This window comes from Pristiophorus japonicus, chromosome 1 (assembly GCF_044704955.1).
Source record: "Pristiophorus japonicus isolate sPriJap1 chromosome 1, sPriJap1.hap1, whole genome shotgun sequence".
Lineage (NCBI taxonomy): Eukaryota > Metazoa > Chordata > Chondrichthyes > Pristiophoridae > Pristiophorus > Pristiophorus japonicus.
In genome coordinates, this window is record NC_091977.1 from 400,279,340 (window position 1) to 400,302,664 (window position 23,325).

Genomic DNA, 23,325 nt, shown 5'->3' on the forward strand with positions numbered 1-23,325 from the left:
GCTAGTGCTGTTGGTGAGGAGTTAAACTAATATGGCAGGGGGATGGGAACCAATACAGGGAGACAGAGGGAAACAAAAAGGAGACAAAAACAAAAAACAGAAAAGAGATGAGTAAAAATGGAGGGCAGAGAAACCAAAGGCAAGAAACAAAAAGGGCCACTGAATATAAAGGGGCTGCAGGAGGGGTAAAAACTAAAAATCATGGTTTAAAAACGAGGATGAAAACACTCTACCTAAATGCACGCAGCATTCGAAATAAAGTAAATGAGTTGACGGCACAAATCATTACAAATGGGTATGATTTGGTGGCCATTACAGAAACATGGTTGCAAGGTGGCCAAGACTGGGAATTAAACATACAGGGGTATCTGACGATTCAGAAAGATAGGCAAGATGGGAAAGGAGGTGGGGTAGCTCTGTTAATAAAGGATGATATCAGGGCAGTTGTGAGGGATGATATTGGCTCCAATGAACAAAATGTTGAATCATTGCGGGTGGAGATTAGAGATAGTAAGGGGAAAAAGTCACTGGTCGGCGTAGTTTTTGGCCCCCAAATAATAACTTCACGGTGGTGCGGACAATAATCAAGGGAATAATGGAGGCATGTGAAAAAGGAACGACAGTAGTCATGGGGGATTTTAACCTACATATCGATTGGTCAAATCAAATCGCAGGGGGTAGCCTGGAGGAGGAATTCATAGAATGCATACGGGACTGTTTCTTAGAACAGTATGTAACAGAGCCTACAAGGGAGCAAGCCATCTTGGATCTGGTCCTGTGTAATGAGACAGGAAAAATAAACGATCTCCTCGTAAAAGATCCTCTCGGAATGAGTGATCACAATATGGTTGAATTTGTAATACAGATTGAGGATGAGGAAGTTGTATCAGAAACGAGGGTACTATGCTTAAACAAAGGGGACTACAGTGGGATGAGGGCAGAGTTGGCTAAAGTAGACTGGAAACAAGGACTAAACGGTGGCACAATTGAGGAACAGTGGAGGACTTTTAAGGAGCTCTTTCATAGTGCGCAAAAAAAATATATTCCAGTGAAAAAGAAGGGTGGCAAGAGAAGTGATAACCAGCCGTGGATAACCAAGGAAATAAAGGAGAGTATCAAATTAAAAACCAATGCGTATAAGGTGGCCAAGGTTAGTGGGAAACTAGAAGATTGGGAAAATTTTAAACGACAGCAAAGAATGACTAAGAAAGAATAAAGAAAGGAAAGATAGATTACGAAAGTAAACTGGCGCAAAACATAAAAACAGATAGTAAAAGCTTTTACCGATATATAAAACGGAAGAGAGTGACTAAAGTAAATGTTGGTCCCTTAGAAGATAAGAAGGGAGATTTAATAATGGGAAATGTGGAAATGGCTGAGACCTTAAACAATTATTTTGCTTCCGTCTTCACAGTGGAAGACACAAAAAAAATGCCAAAATTTGCAGGCCACAGGAATGTGGGAAGGGAGGACCTTGTGACAATCACTATCACTAGGGGAGTAGTGCTGGACAGGCTAATGGGACTGAAGGTAGACAAGTCTCCTGGTCCTGATGAAATACATCCCAGGGTATTAAAAGAGATGGCTGAAGTTATAGCAGATGCATTCGTTATAATCTACCAAAATTCTCTGGACTCTGGGGAGGTACCAGCGGATTGGAGAGCAGCTAATGTAACGCCTCTGTTTAAAAAAGTGGGCAGGCAAAAGGCAGGTAACTATAGGCTGGTTAGTTTAACATCTGTAGTGGGGAAAATGCTTGAAACTATCATTAAGGAAGAAATAGCGGGATATCTGGATAGGAATAGTGCAATCAAGCAGACGCAGCATGGATTCATGAAAGGGAAATCATGTTTAACTAACTTACTGGAATTCTTTGAGGATATAACGAGCATGGTGGATAGAGGTGTACCGATGGATGTGGTGTATTTAGATTTCCAAAAGGCATTCGATAAGGTGCCACACAAAAGGTTACTACAGAAGATAAACGTATGCGGAGTCAGAGGAAATGTATTAGCATGGATAGAGAATTGGCTGGCGAACAGAAAGCAGAGAGTCGGGATAAATGGGTCCTTTTCCGGTTGGAAATCAGTGGTTAGTGGTGTGCCACAGGGATTAGTGCTGGGACCACAACTGTTTACAATATACATAGATGACCTAGAAGAGGGGACAGAGTGTAGTGCAACAAAAATTTGCAGATGACACTAAGATTAGTGGGAAAGCGGGTTGTGTAGAGGACTCAGAGAGACTGCAAGGAGATTTGGATAGGTTAAGCGAATGGGCTAAGGTTTGGCAGATGGAATACAATGTCGGAAAGTGTGAGGTCATCCACCTTGGGAAAAAAAACAGTAAAAGAGAATATTATTTGAATGGGGAGAAATTACAACATGCTGTGGTGCAAAGGGACCTGGGGGTCCTTGTGCATGAAACTCCCAAAAGGTTAGTTTGCAGGTGCAGCAGGTAATCAGGAAGGCAAATGGAATATTGGCCTTCATTGCAAAAGGGATGGAGTACAAAAGCAGGGAGGTCTTGCTGCAACTGTATAAGGTATTGGTAAGGCCGCACCTGGAGTACTGCGTGCAGTTTTGGTCACCTTACTTAAGGAAGGATATACTAGCTTTGGAAGGGGTACAGAGACGATTCACTAGGCTGATTCCAGAAATGAGGGGGTTACCTTATGATGATAGATTGAGTAGACTGGGTCTTTACTCCTTGGAGTTCAGAAGGATGAGGGGTGATCTTATAGAAACATTTAAAATCATGAAAGGGATAGACAAGATAGAGGCAGAGAGGTTGTTTCCATTGGTGGGGGAGACTAGAATTAGGGGGCACAGCCTCAAAATACGAAGGAGCCAATTTAAAACCGAGTTGAGAAAAAATTTCTTCTCCCAGAGGGTTGTGAATCTGTGGAATTCTCTGCCCAAGGAAGCAGTTGAGGCTAGCTCACTGAATGTTTTCAAGTCAAAGATAGATAGATTTTTAACCAAGAAGGGAATTAAGGTTACGGGGAGAGGGCGGGTAAGTGGAGCTGAGTCCACGACCAGATCAGCTATGATCTTATTGAATGGCGGGGCAGGCTCGAGGGGCTAGATGGCCTACTCCTGTTCCTAATTCTTATGTTCTTATGTTGGTTGATGAGTCTAAAAATTAGAGCCAGAACTTTCAGGAGTGAAATTGGAAAATACTTCTACACACAAAGGGTGGTAGAAGTTTGGAACTCTCTTCCACAAATGTCAACTGATCCCAGATCAATTATTAATCTTAGATCTGATATTGATAGATTTTTGTTAACCAAAGGTATTAAGGGAAATGGGGCAAAGGTGGGTGGATGGAATTAGGTCGCAGATCAGCCATGATCTCACTGAATGGCAGAACAGGCTCAAGTGGCTAAATGGTTTACACCTGGTCCTATTTCCTTTTAGATCCTTGGGTTAGCTTTCTGGGCACCCCTCAAAATGGGTGCTCACCATCAATTCCCAATAGAAAATGTGACGGGAGGTGCTGTTTGGCCCCTCCCCCTCATATCCATGCCATTAGAATGCCTGCATCAGTAGTAGGCATAGGCGCCCTGTGCCTGTGCCCCCAGGGGATGCCCTTGAAATCTCAGGGCAACAAGGTAGAGACTTAGTGCTTTGAGTCTCGCCTCTTTTTCTTCTTTTTCACCGGGGAACTGAGCATTATCCAGGTGTTAGGAAGAGGAATATCAGGGCCAAAATTTTACAAACGTTCTCGTCAATTGAGCACACGCAGGACTAACCCGATGCTCCTTGTCTGTGGAAGACTGAAGGAGAACAAATATCTTGCCTTTAGCACTTACCATTCTCCATGTCTGTGCGGATTTGTTCTTCCAGGTCCTCTGGTGAGACGTAGTATTCGTATTCTTCTCCTGGGGACTTGGGTTTGCATTTACCAAAGCAACAGTTACAGCAGCAGCAGAGGCAGCAACAGAAGTAACAGCCAGTAATCAGCCCACAGAATACAAAAAGGCCCTGGGTAAAATGCAAATCAGACAAAAGCAAACAATCAGAAGTGAATATATAACTCAGTTGGTGCGGCTGTGCTTAGTGAGCTCTCTGATCAAAAGTTATGGGCTGGATTTTCCATTGGCCATGCTCTGGTGGTTGAATAGTGCACAATGGACTTTGTCAATCTTTGGAATTCTCTACCCCAGAGGGCTGTTGATGCTCATTTGTTAAGTATATTCAAGACGGAAATCGATAGATTTTTGGGCACTATAGAAATCGAGAGATATGGGGATAGGGCAGGAAAGTGGAGTTGAGGTAGAAGGTCAGCCATCATCATCATAGGCAGGCCCTCGGAATCGAGGAAGACTTGCTTCCACTCTAAAAATGAGCTCATAGGTCACTGAACAATCCAATACAAGAATTACAGTCTCTGTCACAGGTGGGACAGACGGTCGTTGAGGGAAAGGGTGGGTTGGGACTGGTTTGCCGCATGCTCCTTCCGCTGCCTGCGCTTGGTTTCTGCATGCTCTCGCCCCCTCAGATGCACTTCCTCCACTTAGGGCGGTCTTTGGCCAGGGACTCCCAGGTGTCGGTGGGGGTGTTGCACCTTATCGAGGAGGCTTTGAGGGTGTCCTTGAAACATTTCCTCTGCCTACCTTGGGCTCATTTACCGTGAAGGAGTTCCGAGTAGAGCGTTTGCTTTGGGAGTCTTGTGTCAGGCATGCGGACAATATGGCCTGCCAGTGGAGCTGATCAAGTGTGGTCTGTGCTTCAATGCTGAGGATGTTGGCCTGGTCGAATATGCGAACATTCGTGTGTCTGTCCTCCCAGAGGATTTGCAGGATCTTGCGGAGACATCATTAGTGGTATTTCGCCAGCAGTTTGAGATGTCTACTGTATATGGCCCATGTCTCTGAGCCATACAGGAGGGCGAGTATCACTACATCCCTGTAGACCATGAGCTTGGTGGCAGATTTGAGGGCCTGATCTTCAAACACTCTTTTCCTCAGATGGCCGAAGGCTGCACTGGCACACCGGAGGCAGTGTTGAATCTCGTCGTCAATGTCTGCCCTTGTTGATAAGAGGCTCCCGAGGTATGGGAAAAGGTCCACGTTGTCCAGGGCCGCGCCATGGATCTTGATGACTGGGGGGCAGTGTTGTGCAATGGGGATCAGCCATAATATTGAATGGCAGAGCAGGCTTGAGTGGCCGTATGGCCTACTCCTGCTCCTATTTCTTGTAATTGCCTTTGTTGTAGATGGCCATTCCTATGCGAACCTCCAGTTTCCTGCTTCACTGATCATTCAAGGCATTGGGTTTTCTTTAAAAAAAACACATCCAATAGACTTTGTCTTACCTTAGTCTTCCAGGCTCAAATGTGTAGCTAGACTACACCCAGGGTGGACTGGCCATATGGGAAATAGGGCTCCCCTTTCTCTGTGAGAATCCCAAAGTATCCTGTTCCCATAAAGAGGTGTTAGTCTGCCCATGGCAACACCTCACTGCACACATAGGTGGCATGAAGACAAGTTACTTTAATAGTAACACAATCAGATTCATTAAGGGGCATACTTTTTCTCAAAAAGTGTTGCTGAAAATAGTTTTGCAATCAAAATGGTGGATGGTTGTCATTCTATTTTGGTAAATTTTGTAATCCATTTGAACAGCAGATTGGACAATGACACAGCTGTAATAATGTTCCTTTTCCACTTCCTAAGTAATTAAATAACCTTTCAACTGTTTTAACAAACTAAAGTTTGGTATTCCAGCAGGTGCACAGAATTTGCATATCAGCGGCCCATAAAAATGTAGGATATGCTAATATAGCCACAAAGCTAAATTTGCAAAAAAATAAGTCCCAGGTCTTTAGTTTTCTATAAGATACAAAACTGCTGTACTACCACTCACTGTTCAAATCCTTCAGAAAGGTTTCTATCTTACAGTCTGTGGTAAAGCAGCAGTTTGTAGCAGACACGGTGAATGATGGCTTCAGTCTTTCCAATGTTCAGCCAAAGGAAGTTATGATTCATCCATGACTTAACGTCAGATAGGCAGTCCAACTGTACTGAGGTGGTCATAGGGTTGAAAGAAGTGGTGGAGAGGTAAGGCTGAGTGTTGTTAGCATATGTATGAAAGCTAACCACATGCTTGTGGATAATGTCAGAGAGAGGCAGCATGTGGATGAAGAAATTAAGGGAGCCAAGGATCGATATTTGGGGGGTCTCAGGAGGTGATGTTGCACAGAAAGCAAGAACAGCAATTGCAGGTGAAACGCTGGCTGCCTTGGATGAGTAGGAGTGGAACCATGCAAGAACAGTTCCCTAAAGCTGGATAATAGAGGAGAGAACCGGCAGTGATGGAGGACAGCCCGATCAATATGTCATATGATGTGTAGAGGTCAAGGATGATAATGCACCAAGGTCACAGACACAAAGGATGCATTTCGTGACTTTGGCCAATACAGTCTTAGCACTGTGACTTAAATGGAAATTGGACTGGAGGGAATCAAATAGGAGTTTTGAGGAGATGGGTATGAAGCTTGAAGGCAAAGACATGCTCAAGGAGCTTCAAGAAGAAAGAGAGGCTAAAGATGGGATGATAGATAGGTTGTAGGGATCCACATACAAATATAATTGCTGCAGATCCTTCATGATATGCAAAGATATACATATCATGAAAGAATGAACAGGCTAGGTCTCTTTTCTCTTGAAAAAAGAAGGTTGCAGGATAACCTAATAGAGGTCTTTAAAATAATGAAAGGTTTTGATAGAGTGGATACAGAGAGAATGTTTCCACTTGTGGGGAAGAGCATAACTCGAGGCCATCAATATAAGATAGTCACTAAGAAATCTAATAGGGAATTCAGAAGAAACATCTTTACACAGAGAGTGGTGATAATGTGGAACTCGTTACCACAGGGAATGGTTGAAGCGAATAGTGCATTAAATGGGAGGCTAGATAAGCATATGTAACTAGTTCAGTGGACAAGGGGGAGCCAGTGGATGTGGTGTATTTAGACTTTCAAAAGGCTTTTGACAAGGTCCCACACAAGAGATTGGTATGCAAAATTAAAGCACATGGTATTGGGGGTAATATACTGAAATGGATAGAGAACTGATTGGCAGACAGGAAGCAAAGAGTAGGAATAAACGGGTCCTTTTCAGAACGGTAGGCAGTGACTAGTGGGGTACCGCAAGGTTCAGTGCTGGGATCCTAGCTATTTACAATATACATTAATGATTTAGACAAAGGAATTGAATGTAATATCTCCAAGTTTGCAGATGACACTAAGCTGGGTGGCAGTGTGAGCTGTGAGGAGGATACTAAGAGGTTGCAGGGTGACTTGGACTGGTTAGGTGAGTGGGCAAATACATGGCAGATGCGGTATAATGTAGATAAATGTGAGGTTATCCATTTTGGTGGTAAAAACAGGAAGGCAGATTATTATCTGAATGGTGACAGATTAATAAAAAGGGAGGTACGAGACCTGGGTGTCATGGTACATCAGTCATTGAAAGTTGGGATACAGGTACAGCAGGCTGTAAAGAAGGCAAATGGCATGTTGGCCTTCATAGCGAGAGGATTTGAGTATAGGAGCAGGGAAGTCTTACTACAGTTGTACAGGGCCTTGGTGAGGCCATACCTTGAATATTGTGTACAGTTTTGGTCTCCTAATCTGAGGAAGGACATTCTTGCTATTGAGGGAGTGCAACGAAGGTTCATCAGACTGATTCCTGGGATGACAGGACAGACATATGAAGAAAGGCTGGATCGACCAGGCTTATATTCAATGGAATTTAGAATAATGAGAGGAGATCTCATACAAACATATAAAATTCCTACGGGATTGGACAGGTTAGATGCAGGAAGAATGTTCCCCATGTTGGGGAAGTCCAGAACCAGGGGTCACAGTCTAAGGATAAGGAGTAACCCATTTAGGACCAAGATGAGGAGAAACCTCTTCAGTCAGAGAGTTGTGAACCTGTGGAATTCTCTACCACAGAAAATTATTGAGGCCAGTTCGTTAGATATATTCAAAAGGGAGTTAGATGTGGCCCTTATGGCTTAAGGGATCAAGGAGTATGGAGAGAAAGCAGGAATGGGGCACTGAAGTGCATGATTAGCCATGATCATATTGAATAGTGGTGCAGGCTCGAAGGGCCGAATGGCCTACTCCTGCACCTATTTTCTATGATTCTATGGGAATAGAGGGTAACACTGATAGACTTAGATGAGGAAGGACGGGAGGAGGCTCGAGTGGAGCATGAACGCTGGCATGGACTAGTTGGGCCGAATGGCCTGTTTCTGTGCTGTATATCCTATGTAATCCTATGATTGGTTTGTACCTTTCATTGTTGATAACAAAACTGCATTCTCCAAATTTATTTTGAAATCATACATTTTGTGGAAAATATATGGCCCCTGGCTAATGAAAGTGCAAAGCTTAGGTCCTAGCTCCTTAGGTCGAGAGCCTTGCCCATTTTTCAGTAGCTTATTGGGAACCTAAGCCTCTAACATGGCAAGCAGAATGTGCATGCTCATTACGAGTCAGCAGTATGCCGCCCACCTTATTGGTATAGGCGAAAAAATAGGCGTCCAGGGCCCATGCCTTAAACAGGCGGTAATCAAGCTAACACCTCACACGGTCCCCTTTATAGACTTAACTGAGGGCTGCTGCAGGCGACGCAGTGGCCCGATCTTCAAGGCCTCTTCTTCGACGAGCTGCCTGATGCGGCCATTAGGTGTCCACAGATCAGCGGTTCAATGATAATGAGGCCTAAGGCCAAATATGAGGTGTGCTTTCGGCCTATCCATTCAGACACAGGGCCCATTTTTGGGCGCAAACTAAAAAAAATTTCCTACATTTTTATGATTGGCAAAGGCTTCACAATTAGTGTGGCGAGCATAAAGTACATTGAAGGACCTCTTAGATTTTAGCACTATTTAAAATGTAAAAGGGGGATGAAATCATGTCACTGTTGCTGGTGACCATTCCTGGCTACCATCTTCCAGCAGGAATATGTAGCCCAACATATCAAGGCTGGGGATGACCTGACAGAGATTAAGATAATGAAAGGGTTTGATAGGGTAGACGCCGAGAACATTTTTCCACTAGTGGGAGAGTCCAAAATTAGAGGTCATAAATATAAGATAGTCACTACTAAATCCAATAGGGAATTCAGGAGAAACTTCTTTACCCAAAGGTTGGTTAGAATGTGGAATGCACTACCACAAAGAGTAGTTGAGATGAATAGCACAGATGCATTTAAGGAGAAGCTAGATAAGCACGAGAGAGAAAAGAATAAAAGATTATGCTGATAGGGTTAGATGAAGAGGGGTGGGAGGAGGTTCGTGTGGAGCATAAACATGAGCAGAGCTGGGCAGAATGGCCTGTTTCTGTGCTGTAGACTCGATGTAACTTGATAATTTAAGGGGAGGGGGAACTGAAGGATGCACAGTTCATTCCATGAGTTAGAAAGAGATAATCATCTGTGCAATGTTATCTCAATGGAACTATAAATCCAGGTTGTATGTTTTGTTGTATTCTCACAAATGTTATAGTAAAATAAGAAAATGTAGCACCACAAGTTAAGGGAAAGGTCAATTTTTGGATGAACATTTTGAACTTCTATTTCTCTTCTGCATAACTGAAAGTGTAAAATAAGACAAGTAGGGTGAATTTCTTTGGACCTGTTCTGCTCAATGTGCCCGGTTTATGTAAGAAAGTTATGAGCTGAGTTTTGAGTGCAATGCAAACTGCCCCATGTGTATTACAGTTTTCCCTTCCAATACTGAGGAGATTATAATATTTAAAATATGTCAGAATTGCACAATGGTGCAGGACATTGGCACTCTCACATAATGTGCCACAGAATGGTTGGGTGTAGGTTTATTACCATAGTTCTCGACACAGTGATTTTCTGATCTCAGCCAGCCATCCATGGTGGAAGGAGGAAAAAGATCGGGGAGTAGAATTTCCATGGGAATTCTCCCAATGTCCCACTGTAAGTTTGGGGGAAAGCCCCCAGACAAACAGCATAAATTATAATTTACACAGGATGACATTCAATGTCTCCGGCGGAAGGAATGGAGTGGTTGTGCTCTGAAAATCACAGCGTTAAACTTATCACCCCATTATGGATCATAATCTGCTTACTGCCATCTCTAATTGGTCATGGAAATGGGCAGCCAGCACACGCCTGTTTGAGGCAGGCATCTCATTAAAGTATGATGTCGGTAGGACCCCAATGCAATTTTCAGGCACCAACAGGTGGATTGTGTGAGGGGCACACTCTGCCCATTGGTATTAGCCAAGCAGCTTTAAAGGAGCGCTGCAGGCTGCACAAAGAACGAATGTGGGGTCGGGGACAGCATGAATGATCCTCCTAGCCTCACAAAAATCTTCCCATCTCATACCATTCCCTTTGAGCCCTCCTCCCATGATTGCCTCTCTCTTCAAGTTCCAATGTCCGCCTTGGCTTTGCAGAGGATTTGATGGAATTCCTGTACCTGCCCTGCCCTGATTGTGAGCTACCTTGGAGTCTGGTTCAGCACCTGCTGCTCGCAAACCAGATGCAAATGTGACCCGACCATCAGGCCTGCGATTCGATCGATCTGCCCACCACCTGCCCAATGCCCGTTTATAATGAACACCGCCTCTCCCTAACCATCCCCACCCCAACCTTTCTCCCGGGTTTCCGCCGATCCCCTGCAAAAGTTATGGCAGGAGAGTGAGAGCGCCTCTGTGGTAATTCCTATTGGAATAATTACTCGAGTTACTTAAAATTTTAACATAACACAGGATTGTTTTACAGAGGAAAGAAATGAGCTAAGTAATATATTCAGGATAGGCAAGACACTGTATACCTTTTAGACCTGTATGAGAATAGTGAACCTTTCCATCATGTTACACTGATAGTACTAATTCCTTATGACAATTTTAGTTTCCCTCTTTCCGATTCTGATCCTCTAGGTGTCAATAGAAAGCACATTTTCAGACTGCAGCTTTTATGTAACTTGTCGCACCTCAAAATATCACTGTACATTAAAACAGATAAAAGAAAAAACAATGTTACCTTTGCCCACCAGCTAGACAGCATGAAGTACGTGTTCACATTCTCTTCACCAAACTGTTCAGCTACGTAGAGACCCAGGGAGCCATATTTATCATAAATGTTTCGTTTTGTTATATCCGACAATATTGAATGAGCATTGTTGATCTCTTTGAATTTATCAGACGCATCTGGGTTGTCAAGATTTTTGTCTGGGTGGTGTTTCAAAGCAAGTTTTCTGTAGAATGTGACAAGTAAAAGATTTAAATTGATCTAAAAACTGGCTGAGCAGTGCATACCTTAACAGATTAAAGTATTCAAAATCTTTTTTTGTAATTTTGCACATTTTCCCAATGCCACACTATAAGACGATAGGTAGAGAATCTGTTCACAAATTTCTGTCAGGTTGGCTGCTCTTAAGCTAGTTCCAAATATGAAAGTAGCCTGAAGTGATTTTTTCCTTTCTGCCTGTGGAGAAAAACTTGAACCCCTCCATATAAACTCGACATTTGGGAAAATCATAACTGTAAACCTGTATACTGTTGCCAAGAACTTTCTTGGGGCTTCTCCTGATAGATGATTTGGAGAACCAATTATAATTTTCCTAAGCTCTCTAGATTCAGGAAGTGTGCCTTTGGGTTGAAAAATTCCAAATGTCACGCCATTATTTAAGAAAGCAGGGGTGGTGGGGGGAAGAATCAGGAAACCAAAGACAGGTCAGTTCAACATAATTTACATGAAAGTTACTGGAATCTATCATCGAGGAGGCAGAGTGGGAGATCCAGGAGGCCTACAAAAGGCCCATCAGTCGGGAAGCGTCGGTGAGTTGTCAAGGAGGCGGGACGGGAGATCCAGGAGGCCTACAAAAGGCCCATCAGTCAGGGAGCATCGGTGAGTCATCGAGGAGGCGGAACGGGAGATCCAGGAGGCCTACTAAAGGCCAATCAGTCAGGGACCGTCGGTGAGTCGTCAAGGAGGCGGAACGGGAGATCCAGGAGGCCTATAAAAGGCCCATCAGTCAGGGACCGTCGGTGAGTCGTCGAGGAGGCTAGCTGGTGCAGCTGCAGCAGGGTGAGAAGGCAAAAAAGTAGAAAGAAATCGAAGGGTGACGTCAGAGCCAAGAGAGTAAGTAATTGGCTGGTGATTGGTGAGTAGTTTTTCTTTTTCTTTTCCTTTATCAGTAGGTTACCTTTATCATTGTTGTTGCCAAATTAAGTTAATCTAAGGGTTAAGTCATGACAGGAGAGCTCGGACACGTGTCATGCTCCTCCTGTGCTATATGGGAAGTCAGGAATGCTCCCAGTGTCCCTGACGACTACATGTGCAGGAAGTGTACCCGGCTGCAGCACCCGACTGACCGCATTGCGGCACTGGAACTGCGGTGGATTTACTGTGGAGCAACCGCTATGCTGAGGATGTCGTGAATAGCACGTTTAGTGAGTTGGTCACATCGCAGGGAACGGGTACACAGCCAGATAGGGGATGGGTGACCAACAGGAAGAGCAGTGGAAGGAAGGTAGTGCAGCGGTCCCCTGCGACCATCCCCCTACAAAACAGATACACCACTTTGGGTACTGTTGAGGGGGATGACTCATCAGCGGAGAGCAGCAGCAACCAAGTTCATGGCACCGTGGGTGGCTATGCTGCACAGGAGGGCAGGAAAAAGAGTGGTAGAGCTGTAGTGATAGGGGATTCTATTGTAAGGGGCCGCAATCGAGACTCCAGGATGGTATGTTGCCTCCCTGGTGCAAGGGTCAAGGATGACTCGGAGCGGCTACAGGACATTCTGGAGGGGAGGGTGAACAGCCAGTTGTCGTGGTGCATATAGGTACCAATGATATAGGTAAAAAATGGGATGAGGTCCTCCAAGTTGAATTTAGGGATCTAGGAGCTAAATTAAAAAGTAGGACCTCAAAGGTAGGAATCTAAGGATTGCTATCGGTGCCACGTGCTAGTCAGAGTAGGAATCGCAGGATAGCTCAGATGAATACGTGGCTTGAGGAGTGGTGCAGAAGGCAGGGATTCAAATTCATGGGACATTTGAACCGGTTCTGGGGGAGGTGGGACCAGTACAAACCGGACGGTCTGCACCTGAGCAGGACCGGAACCAATGTCCGAGGGGGAGTGCTTGCTAGTGCTGTTGGGGAGGGGTTAACCTAATAAGGCGGGGGGTGGGAACCAATGCAGGGAGACAGAGGGAAGTAGAATGGGGGCAGAAGCAAAAGATAGAAAGAAGAAAAGTAAAAGTGGAGGGCAGAGAAACGCAAGGCAAAAAGCAAAAAGGGTCACATTACAGCAAAATTCTAAAGGGGCAAAGTGAGTTAAAAAGACAAGCATGAAGGCTCTGTGCCTAAATGCGAGGACTATTCGTAATAAGGTGGAAGAATTAACTGCGCAGATAGCTGTTAACGGATACGATATAATTGGCATCACGGAGACATAGCTCCAGGGTGACCAAGGTTGGGAACTCAACATCCAGGGGTATTCAAGATTCAGGAAGGATAGACAGAAAAGAAAAGGAGATGGGGTGGCATTGCTGGTTAAAGAGGAAATTAACACAATAGTAAGGAAGGACATAAGCTTGGATGATGTGGAATCGGTATGGGTGGAGCTACGGAATACCAAAAGGCACAAAACGCTAGTGGGAGGTGTGTACAGATCACCAAACAGTAGTAGTAAGGTTAGGGACAGCATCAAACAAGAAATTAGGGATGCGTGCAATAATGGTACAGCAGTTATCATGGGCGACTTTAATCTACATATAGATTGGGCTAACCAAACTGGTAGCAGTGCAGTGGAGGAGGATTTCCTGGAGTGTATTAGGGATGGTTTTCTCGACCAATATGTCGAGGAACCAACGAGAGGGCTGGCCATCCTAGATTGGGTGATGTGTAATGAGAAAGGACTAATTAACAATCTTGCTGTGCGAGGCCCCTTGGGGAAGAGTGACCATAATATGGTAGAATTCTTTATTGAGATGGAGAGTGACACAATTAATTCAGAGACTAGGGTCCTGAACTTAAGGAAAGATAACTTCGATGGTATGAGACGTGAATTGGCTAGAATAGACTGGCAAATGATACTTAAAGGGTTGACGGTGGATAAGCAATGACAATCCCATGGATGAACTTCAACAATTGTACTTTTCTGTCCGGAGTAAAACTAAAATGGGGAAGAAGGCTCAACTGTGGCTAACAAGGGAAATTAAGAATAGTGTTAAATCCAAGGAAGAGGCATATAAATTGGCGAGAAAAGGCTGCAAACCTGAGGACTGGGAGAAATTTAGAATTCAGCAGAGGAGGACAAAGGGTTTAATTAGGAGGGGGGAAATAGAGTATGAGAGGAAGCTTGCCGGGAACATAAAAACTGACTGCAAAAGCTTCTATAGCTATGTGAAGAGAAAAAGATTAGTGAAGACAAACGTAGGTCCCTTGCAGTCAGATTCAGGTGAATTTATAATGGGGAACAAAGAAATGGCAGACCAGTTGAACAAATACTTTGGTCCTGTCTTCACGAAGGAAGACACAAATAATCTTCCAGAAGTATTAGGCGACCAAGGGTCTAGTGAGAAGGAGGAACTGAAGGATATCCTTATTAGGTGGGAAATTGTGTCGGGGAAATTGATGGGATTGAAAGCCGATAAATCCCTGGGGCCTGATAGTCTGCATCCCAGAGTACTTAAGGAAGTGGCCCTAGAAATAGTGGATGCATTGGTGATCATTTTCCAACAGTCTATCGACTCTGGATCCGTTCCTATCGACTGGAGGGTAGCTAATGTTACACCACTTTTTAAAAAAGGAGGGAGAGAGAATACGGTTAATTATTAGCCTGACATCAGTAGTGGGGAAAATGTTGGAATCAATTATTAAAAATGAAATAGCAGCACATTTTGGAACGCAGTGACAGAATCAATCCAAGTCAGCATGGATTTATGAAAGGGAAATCATGCTTGACAAAGCTTATGGAATTTTTTGAGGATGTAACGAGTAGAGTGGACAAGGGAGAACCAGTGAATGTGGTGTATTTGGACTTTCAAAAGGCTTTTGACAAGGTCCCACACAAGAGATTGGTGTGCAAAATCAAAGCACATGGTATTGGGGATAATGTACTGACGTGGATAGAGAACTGGTTGGCAGACAGGAAGCAGAGAGTCGGGATAAACGGGTCCCTTTCAGAATGGCAGGCAGTGAATGGGGTGCTGCAGGGCTCAGTGCTGGGACCCCAGCTATTTACAATATACATCAATGATTTAGATGAAGGAATTGAGTGTAATATCTCCAAGTTTGCAGATGACACTAAACTGGGTGGCAGTATGAGCTGTAAGGAGGATGTTAAGAGGCTGCAGGGTGACTTGGACAGGTTAGGTAAGTGGGCAAACGCATGGCAGATGCAGTATAATGTGGATAAATGTTAGGTTATCCACTTTGGTGGCAAAAACACGAAGGCAGAATATTATCTGAATGGCAGCAGATTTGGAAAAGGGGAGGTGCAACGAGACCTGGGTGTCATGATACATCAGTCATTGAAAGTTGGCATGTAGGTACAGCAGGCGGTGAAGAAAGCAAATGGTATGTTGGCCTTCATTGCTAGGGGATTTGAGTATAGGAGCAGGGAGGTCTTACTGCAGTTGTACAGGGCCTTGGTGAGGCCTCACCTGAAATATTGTGTTGAATTTTGGTCTCCTAATCCGAGGAAGGACGTTCTTGCTATTGAGGGAGTGCAGCGAAGGTTCACCAGACTGATTCCCGGGATGGCAGGAATGACATATGAGGAGAGGCTGGATCGACTGGGCCTGTATTCACTGGAGTTTAGAAGGATGAGAGGGGATCTCATAGAAACATATAAAATTCTGACGGGACTGGACAGGTTAGATGCAGGAAGAATGTTCCCGATGTTGGAGAAGTCCAGAACCAGGAGACACAGTCTAAGGATAAGGGGTAAGCCATTTAGCACTGAGATGAGGAGAAACTTCTTCACTCAGAGAGTTGTTAACCTGTGGAATTCCCTACTGCAGAGAGTTGTTGATGCCAGTTCATTGGATATATTCAAGAGGGAGTTAGATATGGCCCTTATGGCTAAAGGGATCAAGGGGTATGGAGAGAAAGCAGGAAAGGAGTACTGAGGTGAATGATCAGCCATGATCTTATTGAATGGTGGTGCAGGCTTGAAAGGCCGAATGGCCTACTCCTGCACCTATTTTCTATGTTTCTATGTTTCTATCAAGAATAGAGAGATGATGCATCTCAATAAGTATGAGCAAAGAGAGATCAAAGAGAGTCAGCATGGATTTGTGAAGGGTAGGTCGTGTCCGAGTAATCTTATTCATTTTTTTTACATAGTCACAAACATTGGTGACAGGAAAATGTCTATGAATATTGCCAAATAAACTTCCAGACAATGTTTGATAAAGAGATTATTCGCAAAAATAAAAGCGCACGGAATTGGAGATAACCTTGTGACATGGGTTGAAAATTAGTTGTGAGGTAGGAGACCGAGAGTAGGGATAAAGGGAATATACTCTGGCATGATGTGACAATCGTTTTCCCTCAGGACTGTACTGGGGCCTCAACTTTTCACCACATAAATCAATGACTTGGATGAAGGAATAGAGAGTTGTATATCCAAGTTTGCAGATGACACTAAGTTAGGAAGCACAGTAAGTTGTGTAGATGGGAGCATGAATTTATAAAGGGATATAGATAGATTAAGTGGTTATGTGAGATGAGTAAAACTTTGGCAGATGGAGTTTAACGTTAGGAAGTGTGAGGTAATCCACTTCAGATCCAAGACAGATAAATCAGATTTTTTATAAATGGTGAGAGACCAGGAGCTGTGGAGAAGCAAAGGAATTTGGATGTCCAAGTAGACAAATTACTAAAAGCTAGTGCACAGGTACAAAAATGAATCAAAAAGACCATTGGAATGTTGGCCTTAAGCCCAATGGAACTGGAATTCAAAAGTGAGGAAATTATGCTTCCGTTGCACAGAGCCTTGGTCAGACCCCATCTGGAGAACTGTATTTAGTTTTAGGCACCAAACTTCAGGAATGATACACTGGGTTTGGAAAGGGTACATTAAAGATTCACCAGAATTATGCCAGGGCTTAAAGGATTAAATTATGAGGACAGGTTGCATAAACTTAGCTTGTATACGCATGAGCTGAGACAGTTGAGGTGTGATCTAAGGATTCAATAGAGTAGATACAGAGAATCTATTTCTTCTGGTGGTGGAATCCAGAACAAAAGGGACATAATCATAAAATTAGAGCTCGGCCATTCAGGAGTGAAAGCAGGAAGCACTTTTTCCACACAAAGGGGAGTGGAAATCTTGAATTCACTTCCCCCAAAAGATGGAGGTGCTGGGTCATTTGAAGTTTTCAAGACGGAGATCAAAAGGTTTTCATTTGGTAAGGGTATCAAGGGATATGGAACACAGGTGGGTAAATGGAGTTGAGGTACAGATAAGCCATGATCAAAGTGAATAGCAGAACAGGCTGGAGAGGCTGAATGGTCTACTCTTGTTCCTACATTACTATGATACTATGTGTGCGAATGCAGGTACACAGAGGCAGTACATAATCAGAATACTTTTTACATTGTACATCTCAGTCAGTGAGTTTTGCCAGTTGTCTGAACCATTGAATGGAGCACCATGCAAAAATGGTAAGTTCCATCCTGGGGAAGAAAAATTTAAAAATATCCAACAGTCCATGCTTGAATGATGCCCTTCTGGCCACTGATAATGTGGCAGTGTCAACAGTCATGGAGAATTCTGTGACCAAGTCCATCTCACCTGACTAAGAGAGATGGTGGAGGATGCGGGGTGGGGGAATTAGTGCAGGTGTGTGTGTGATGGAACATATCCCAAAAAATGAAAAACATCATTATAAAAAAAAGAATATAATTGCACTAAATCAATGTCAGGCGTTTCATAATCAAATGTTGAAAGCATCTGGCAGTGGCAAAAAAAAATCAATAGAAAAGGAAATTAATATTTATAATAAGTGTTTCTTCTGTTATGATCTGTATGATCAATTTCTTCTGAACGGATAATCATGTATTCCACTAGAAACACTGGTCCCCCATGTCTTTTGAAAGCTGTGTCACATTAGTAATTGCATTAATTAGTTAAGTAAACTCCATTTTACAATGCAAGTCATGTTTCCTATGTTCCTATAAATGACACATAACTCAATTCATCCTGTTTGATAACTCAATTAAAGATAATTTTAAGGTATTCAATGCATGATGTCAATTAGGAAGCATCAGAAACGTAATAAGATATATTAGCAATGTGAAGTTTTATTTACATCTTAATATTTATGTAACAGCAAAAGCAAATATACTGTCGCAAGATTTTTTTAAAATTTAAGAGCCACAAGAAGGTATAAGTATAAGTGAAATTATAGAATCTTAATTTCTCCATGGATATTAGTGCCATGGATTTTTTTTCCAATAAATTTCTACTGATTTGAAAATACCTGAAAGTAGTAGCATATATTTTTCATTAAAATTAGCAGTCATCTGCAGCATTGTTATCATTAGCATCCATCACATTTCTAAGTACAGGATGCTACTTAACAAGGTTGACAGTTCTGGTGTCTTCTATCAGTCTGACAGTCTGATAAATGGCATCTGTCATTTTCCAAATCTTTTCCTTCTCATTGTTGGTTACAGTATCCATTGCAATAATTTTCTGGGAAAGGTGCTCATCTTTGCACTGTATTGGCTCAAACTTGGCTGGTCTCATTCATATTTGATAGCAGCTGAAGCTTACATAATTGGATTGTTATGCTTTTTGATTTGTATTTTGAGCTGGCTGAGTCCTGAACGACATAGCTGCCAGACTGGGCTTGCAGCAGGTGGTGAGAGAACCATCACGAGGGGAAAACCTTCTTGAACTCGCCTTCACCAATCTATCTGTCGCAGATGCATTTGTCCATGACAGTATTGGTAGCAGTGATCACCGCACAGTCCTTGTGGAGACGAAGTCCCAGCTTCACACTGAGGACGCCCTCCATCGTGTTGTGTGGCACTACCACCATGCTAAATGGGATAGATTCAGAACATATCTAGCAGCTCAAAACTGGGCACCCATGAGGCGCTGTGGGCCTCAGCAGTAGCAGAATTGTATTCCACCACAATCTGTAATCTCATGGCCCGCCATATCCCGCACTCCACCATTAACATCAAGCCAGGCGATCAACCCTGGCTCAATGAGGAGTGCAGAAGAGCATGCCAGGAGCAGCACTCAGCGTACCTAAAAATGAGGTGCAAACCTGGGGAAACTGCAAAACAGAACAAGCATGCTGAACAACTGAAGTGGCATGCTATAGACAGAGCTAAGTAATCTGACAACCAACAGATCAGATCAAAGCTCTGCAGTTCTGCCACATCCAGTCATGAATGGCGGTGGACCATTAAACAACGAATGGGATGAAGAGACTCCATGAACATCCCCATCCTCGGTGATGGCGGAGCCCAGCACGTGAGCACAAAAGACAAAGCTGAAGCATTTGCAACCATCTTCAGCCAAAAGTGCCGAATGGATGATCCATCTTGGTCTCCTCCTGAGGTACCCACCATCACAGAAGCCAGTCTTCCGCCAATTTGATTCACTCCACATAAATATCAAGAAACAGCTGAGCGCACTGACTCCAGCAAAGGCTATGGGTCCTGACAATATCTCGGCTGTCAGGCTGAAGACTTGTGCTCCAGAACTTGTGCTCCAGAACTAGCCGAAGCCAAACTGTTCCAGTACAGCTACAATACTGGCACCTACCCGACAATGTGGAAAACTACCCAGGTATGTCCTATCCACAAAAAGCAGGACAAATCCAGTCCAGCCAATTACCGCCCCATCAATCTACTCTCAATCATCAGCAAAGTGATGGAAGGTGTTGTCGACAGTGCTATCAAGCGGCTCTTAGCAATAACCTGACCATCGATACTCAGTTTGGGTTCTGCCACGACCACTCGGCTCCAGACCTCATTACAGCCTTGGTCCAAACATGGATAAAAGAGCTGAATTCCACACATGAGGTGAGAGTGACTGCCCTTGACATCAAGACAGCATTTGACTGAGTTTTGGCATCAAGGAGCCCTAGTAAAATTGAAGTCAATGGGAATCAGGGAGAAAACTCTCCACTGGCTGGAGTCATACTTAGCACAAAGGAAGATGGTTGTGGTTGTTGGAGGCCAATCATCTCAGCCCCAGGACATCGCTGCAGGAGTTCCTCAGGCCAGTGACATAGTCCCAACCATCTTCAGCTTCAGATTAGTGAATAGGGATGAAAATCTAAAATGTAGTTCCCAGTATTTTCATCCCTATATAGTACTTTGGTGTGGGATTTGGTAAACTATTCTATGTACCTGTAGGATTTTTTTATCTCCTCATGTGAAGCTCCTTTTTCTAGGCCTAGAATTTGGTAAAGTGCTTCCCCAGATGTAGAAAGTGCACGTTGTCTTTGTTCAGCCATTTTAACTTAAGTCTGCTTTTGCCAGGCGTCTGAAAAACAAAATTAAATTCATGAAGCCAATTTCATGGAGCTATACTTGTATGGCAGAAAAAATACAAAAGGATGAAACATTTGTTTATTTAAGCAAGTATTAAACAAATTTGTGAAAATCCCTATTTGTCTGGCTGAAATATTTTATTGTTTAACATAATCTCTTCACTTTGAAGCTAATAACAATAATCTGAGTACATTTCAGACTGACTAAAAAAACTCCCAGTAAAACCACAAGGAAAAACTTGTTTATGCTTGTGAATTACTCTGCATATTTTTTGTCTTTCTTTTGTAGATCAGGGAATAAGTCATCAGTTGCTATACGCTGCAGATAGAATATTCTCACTGGCAAACAACCACAACAAAAATAAGCATTCTAAAAAACAGGAGCCGATTTTCCTGCCTTGGAGCTGAACAAGGAGCAGCACATCCCAAGTGCTCAGATGTGCCTGAATTTCCTGTCCTGGGGCATCAACATGACCCGGGGTTACCCCAATGAAAGTCTGCCCCCTGGCTGGCCTGGCACGAGAAAATTGGCCAGGAAAAAGGAGTGCAGCTGCAGGCCTGGCCACCAGTTGCAAGGCCTTCGAGCTGCTGTTGGACCAGAATTTAATTGTTATTTTTAAATAAAAACTTACCTATGGGGTCTTCCTCGGCTGCCTGCTAGGCTTGGATCTGCGATCCGATTGGGGTTTCCAGTGCAAACCTACCACACGTTTCATAGGGCACCCGTGTCTGTGCTTCCCTGGGCCGCACAGAGACAGGAAGCTAGAAATGTCCCTTCTTTCCTCATTTTCATCTATGCATTGGGCCTCCATCTATTGTAGGCATTCACAGCAGATAACAGCCAAGAGAAATCGGCCCCACAATAAATTTATGTATAAATGATTACGCTAACTTCAAGGTGTAGGTAATATATTTAACTATATCAATATGTAGATAATATATTTTTGAACATGAAAAGAAACAATCCTATATTTTATTTGTGAAATCAGACAATATACTGGAACAAACATGGATTCTCTCTCTCTCTCTCAATCTCATTTTAACACAGTCGCAGTCACTATGCATATATTTATCTGGGTCAACCATCATTTTGTATCAGAATGAACACATCAATCTATGTAATATTTATATTACATATTAACTATATCTATGCATATTTTGTGTGTGTCACACATTAAATCTGCAGGGTGACACTTTAAATCTGCTCAAAGCATGAAAAATGATATGTTTCATACTTTTCTGTTAAGTTAATCAGGTAAATATGGACAAATGGAGAACGTTGCCAGTCTGGAAAACTACCACTCAGGAATGAGGATTCCACATAATAAAAAATGAACAATTCAATTGCTCATCTTTTTTCCCCAAAAATGTGCCAATCTATAATGCCAGCTCTCTGCCCATTTAGCACATCACACACATTTCTAGTTCTAGGTTGTATGCTACAGGAAGCTTTAATGTTAACATTTTACTGAAGTCCACATTACAGAAGAACAGAATCACTTAGTGTTCCACCCACATAACACTGGTTTATGTTCCCATCCATTGAACAGGAACATCCAGTATTGCTAGTCACAGATATATACAGAAGTGGATTTCAAGAGCTTGGATCATTGCTAGGACATTTTCATGCCTCAAACTGTATTTTGCTTTTTATTCTTTCTGCTGTGCTCACTTAGGGGTCAGAAGCCATTGTGGTCGATTTTCAACTTTCTCCCAAAACAGGTGCTAAGTTGATGGAAGAGTCACACACTGTCCATCTAAAGCTGGCATCGGGAGGCCTCATTTAAATGCTCCCAGCGGGCTGCGGATGCCAAGCGGGCACACTTCTGCAGCTCACCGCTTGAGAGGGTGGGAAATCAGCTGGCTCCCAAGCTGTGCCGGCTAACTCCCAAGCTGTGCCGGCTAGCTCGTTGAACCTGGAAGGGAGGGATCCTGGGGAGGATCTCCTCCTGGCCCCACAAAAAATTAAAAATTAAAAGTTTTTGGTCTTTAATGGTCACTGGTTAGGCCACTCATTGCCTAGTTAAAAATGGGCTGAGCATGCTTGATGTACGCCTCTGCATCATTCACATTTGAAAATCTGTCTCTGTGGTTGTTGACTTACCTTCATCCACCCAGCACTATTCAAAGCACAATGTTGCTTTTGAGGAGCCATTGACATAAAGATTGATGAGATCTGCACATATCACATCCGTGCCATGAGATCTGCTATCATTGCTTCCCCTGGGAATTGAAGTCTCTACATGCACTGATCCTCTGATAGAGTGCAGTATGCACCTCTGACTGCAAATGTGGGTGGGAGGCTAAAACGAGTAGGTACAGAGCAGGTAAATTGACTTCCAACTCTTCCGAGACTGCTGTAACTCAGAGGGGAAGTGTTCTATTTTTATACTATTTGGCTACCGTGCATATCTACACACAACAGCATTCGTAGGTGCACATTTGCTGAGATCAAGGATTGAGGTGTTTATCCATCTACGGCATTCATCTCTTAGAAACTTTATTTATACAACCTTAAATGTGCAAGCCAGGTGGCCTTTCAGGCTTCCATAATTCAGATACAGGTAGAAAGTCCTGAAACCGGAAACCTCAGGACCGAGGCCATTCCAGTTTTTGTTTTTTTTCAGATTTCGAAGAAGAAATCCGATGTCCCGAATCCGGAAACCCCTGGGCCGAGACTCAGGTATTTCCAGATTTCGGAGAAGAAATCTGAGGGGAATTCATGGGTCAGGTGGGCGTCGGCTCGGGTCACTTGTGGGTTAGGTCGGGTCGGCTCAGGTCTCACATGGGCTGGGGT

The 23,325-nt window shown here is 43.4% G+C and overlaps 1 protein-coding gene across 1 annotated transcript in view; it reads right to left on the bottom strand.

Moving 5' to 3' along the window:
- Positions 1-23,325, bottom strand: part of dnajc5b (DnaJ (Hsp40) homolog, subfamily C, member 5 beta) — a 75,627-nt gene that overhangs the window by 21,817 nt on the left and 30,485 nt on the right. The window contains exons 3-5 of the mRNA XM_070875501.1: positions 20,386-20,521; positions 11,039-11,252; positions 3,815-3,986 (exon numbers count right to left, since the gene is read on the bottom strand). Of these exons, the coding sequence (XP_070731602.1) occupies positions 3,815-3,986; positions 11,039-11,252; positions 20,386-20,492 (493 nt within the window). The 5' untranslated portion in view covers positions 20,493-20,521. The remainder of the gene's footprint in view (positions 1-3,814; positions 3,987-11,038; positions 11,253-20,385; positions 20,522-23,325) is intronic.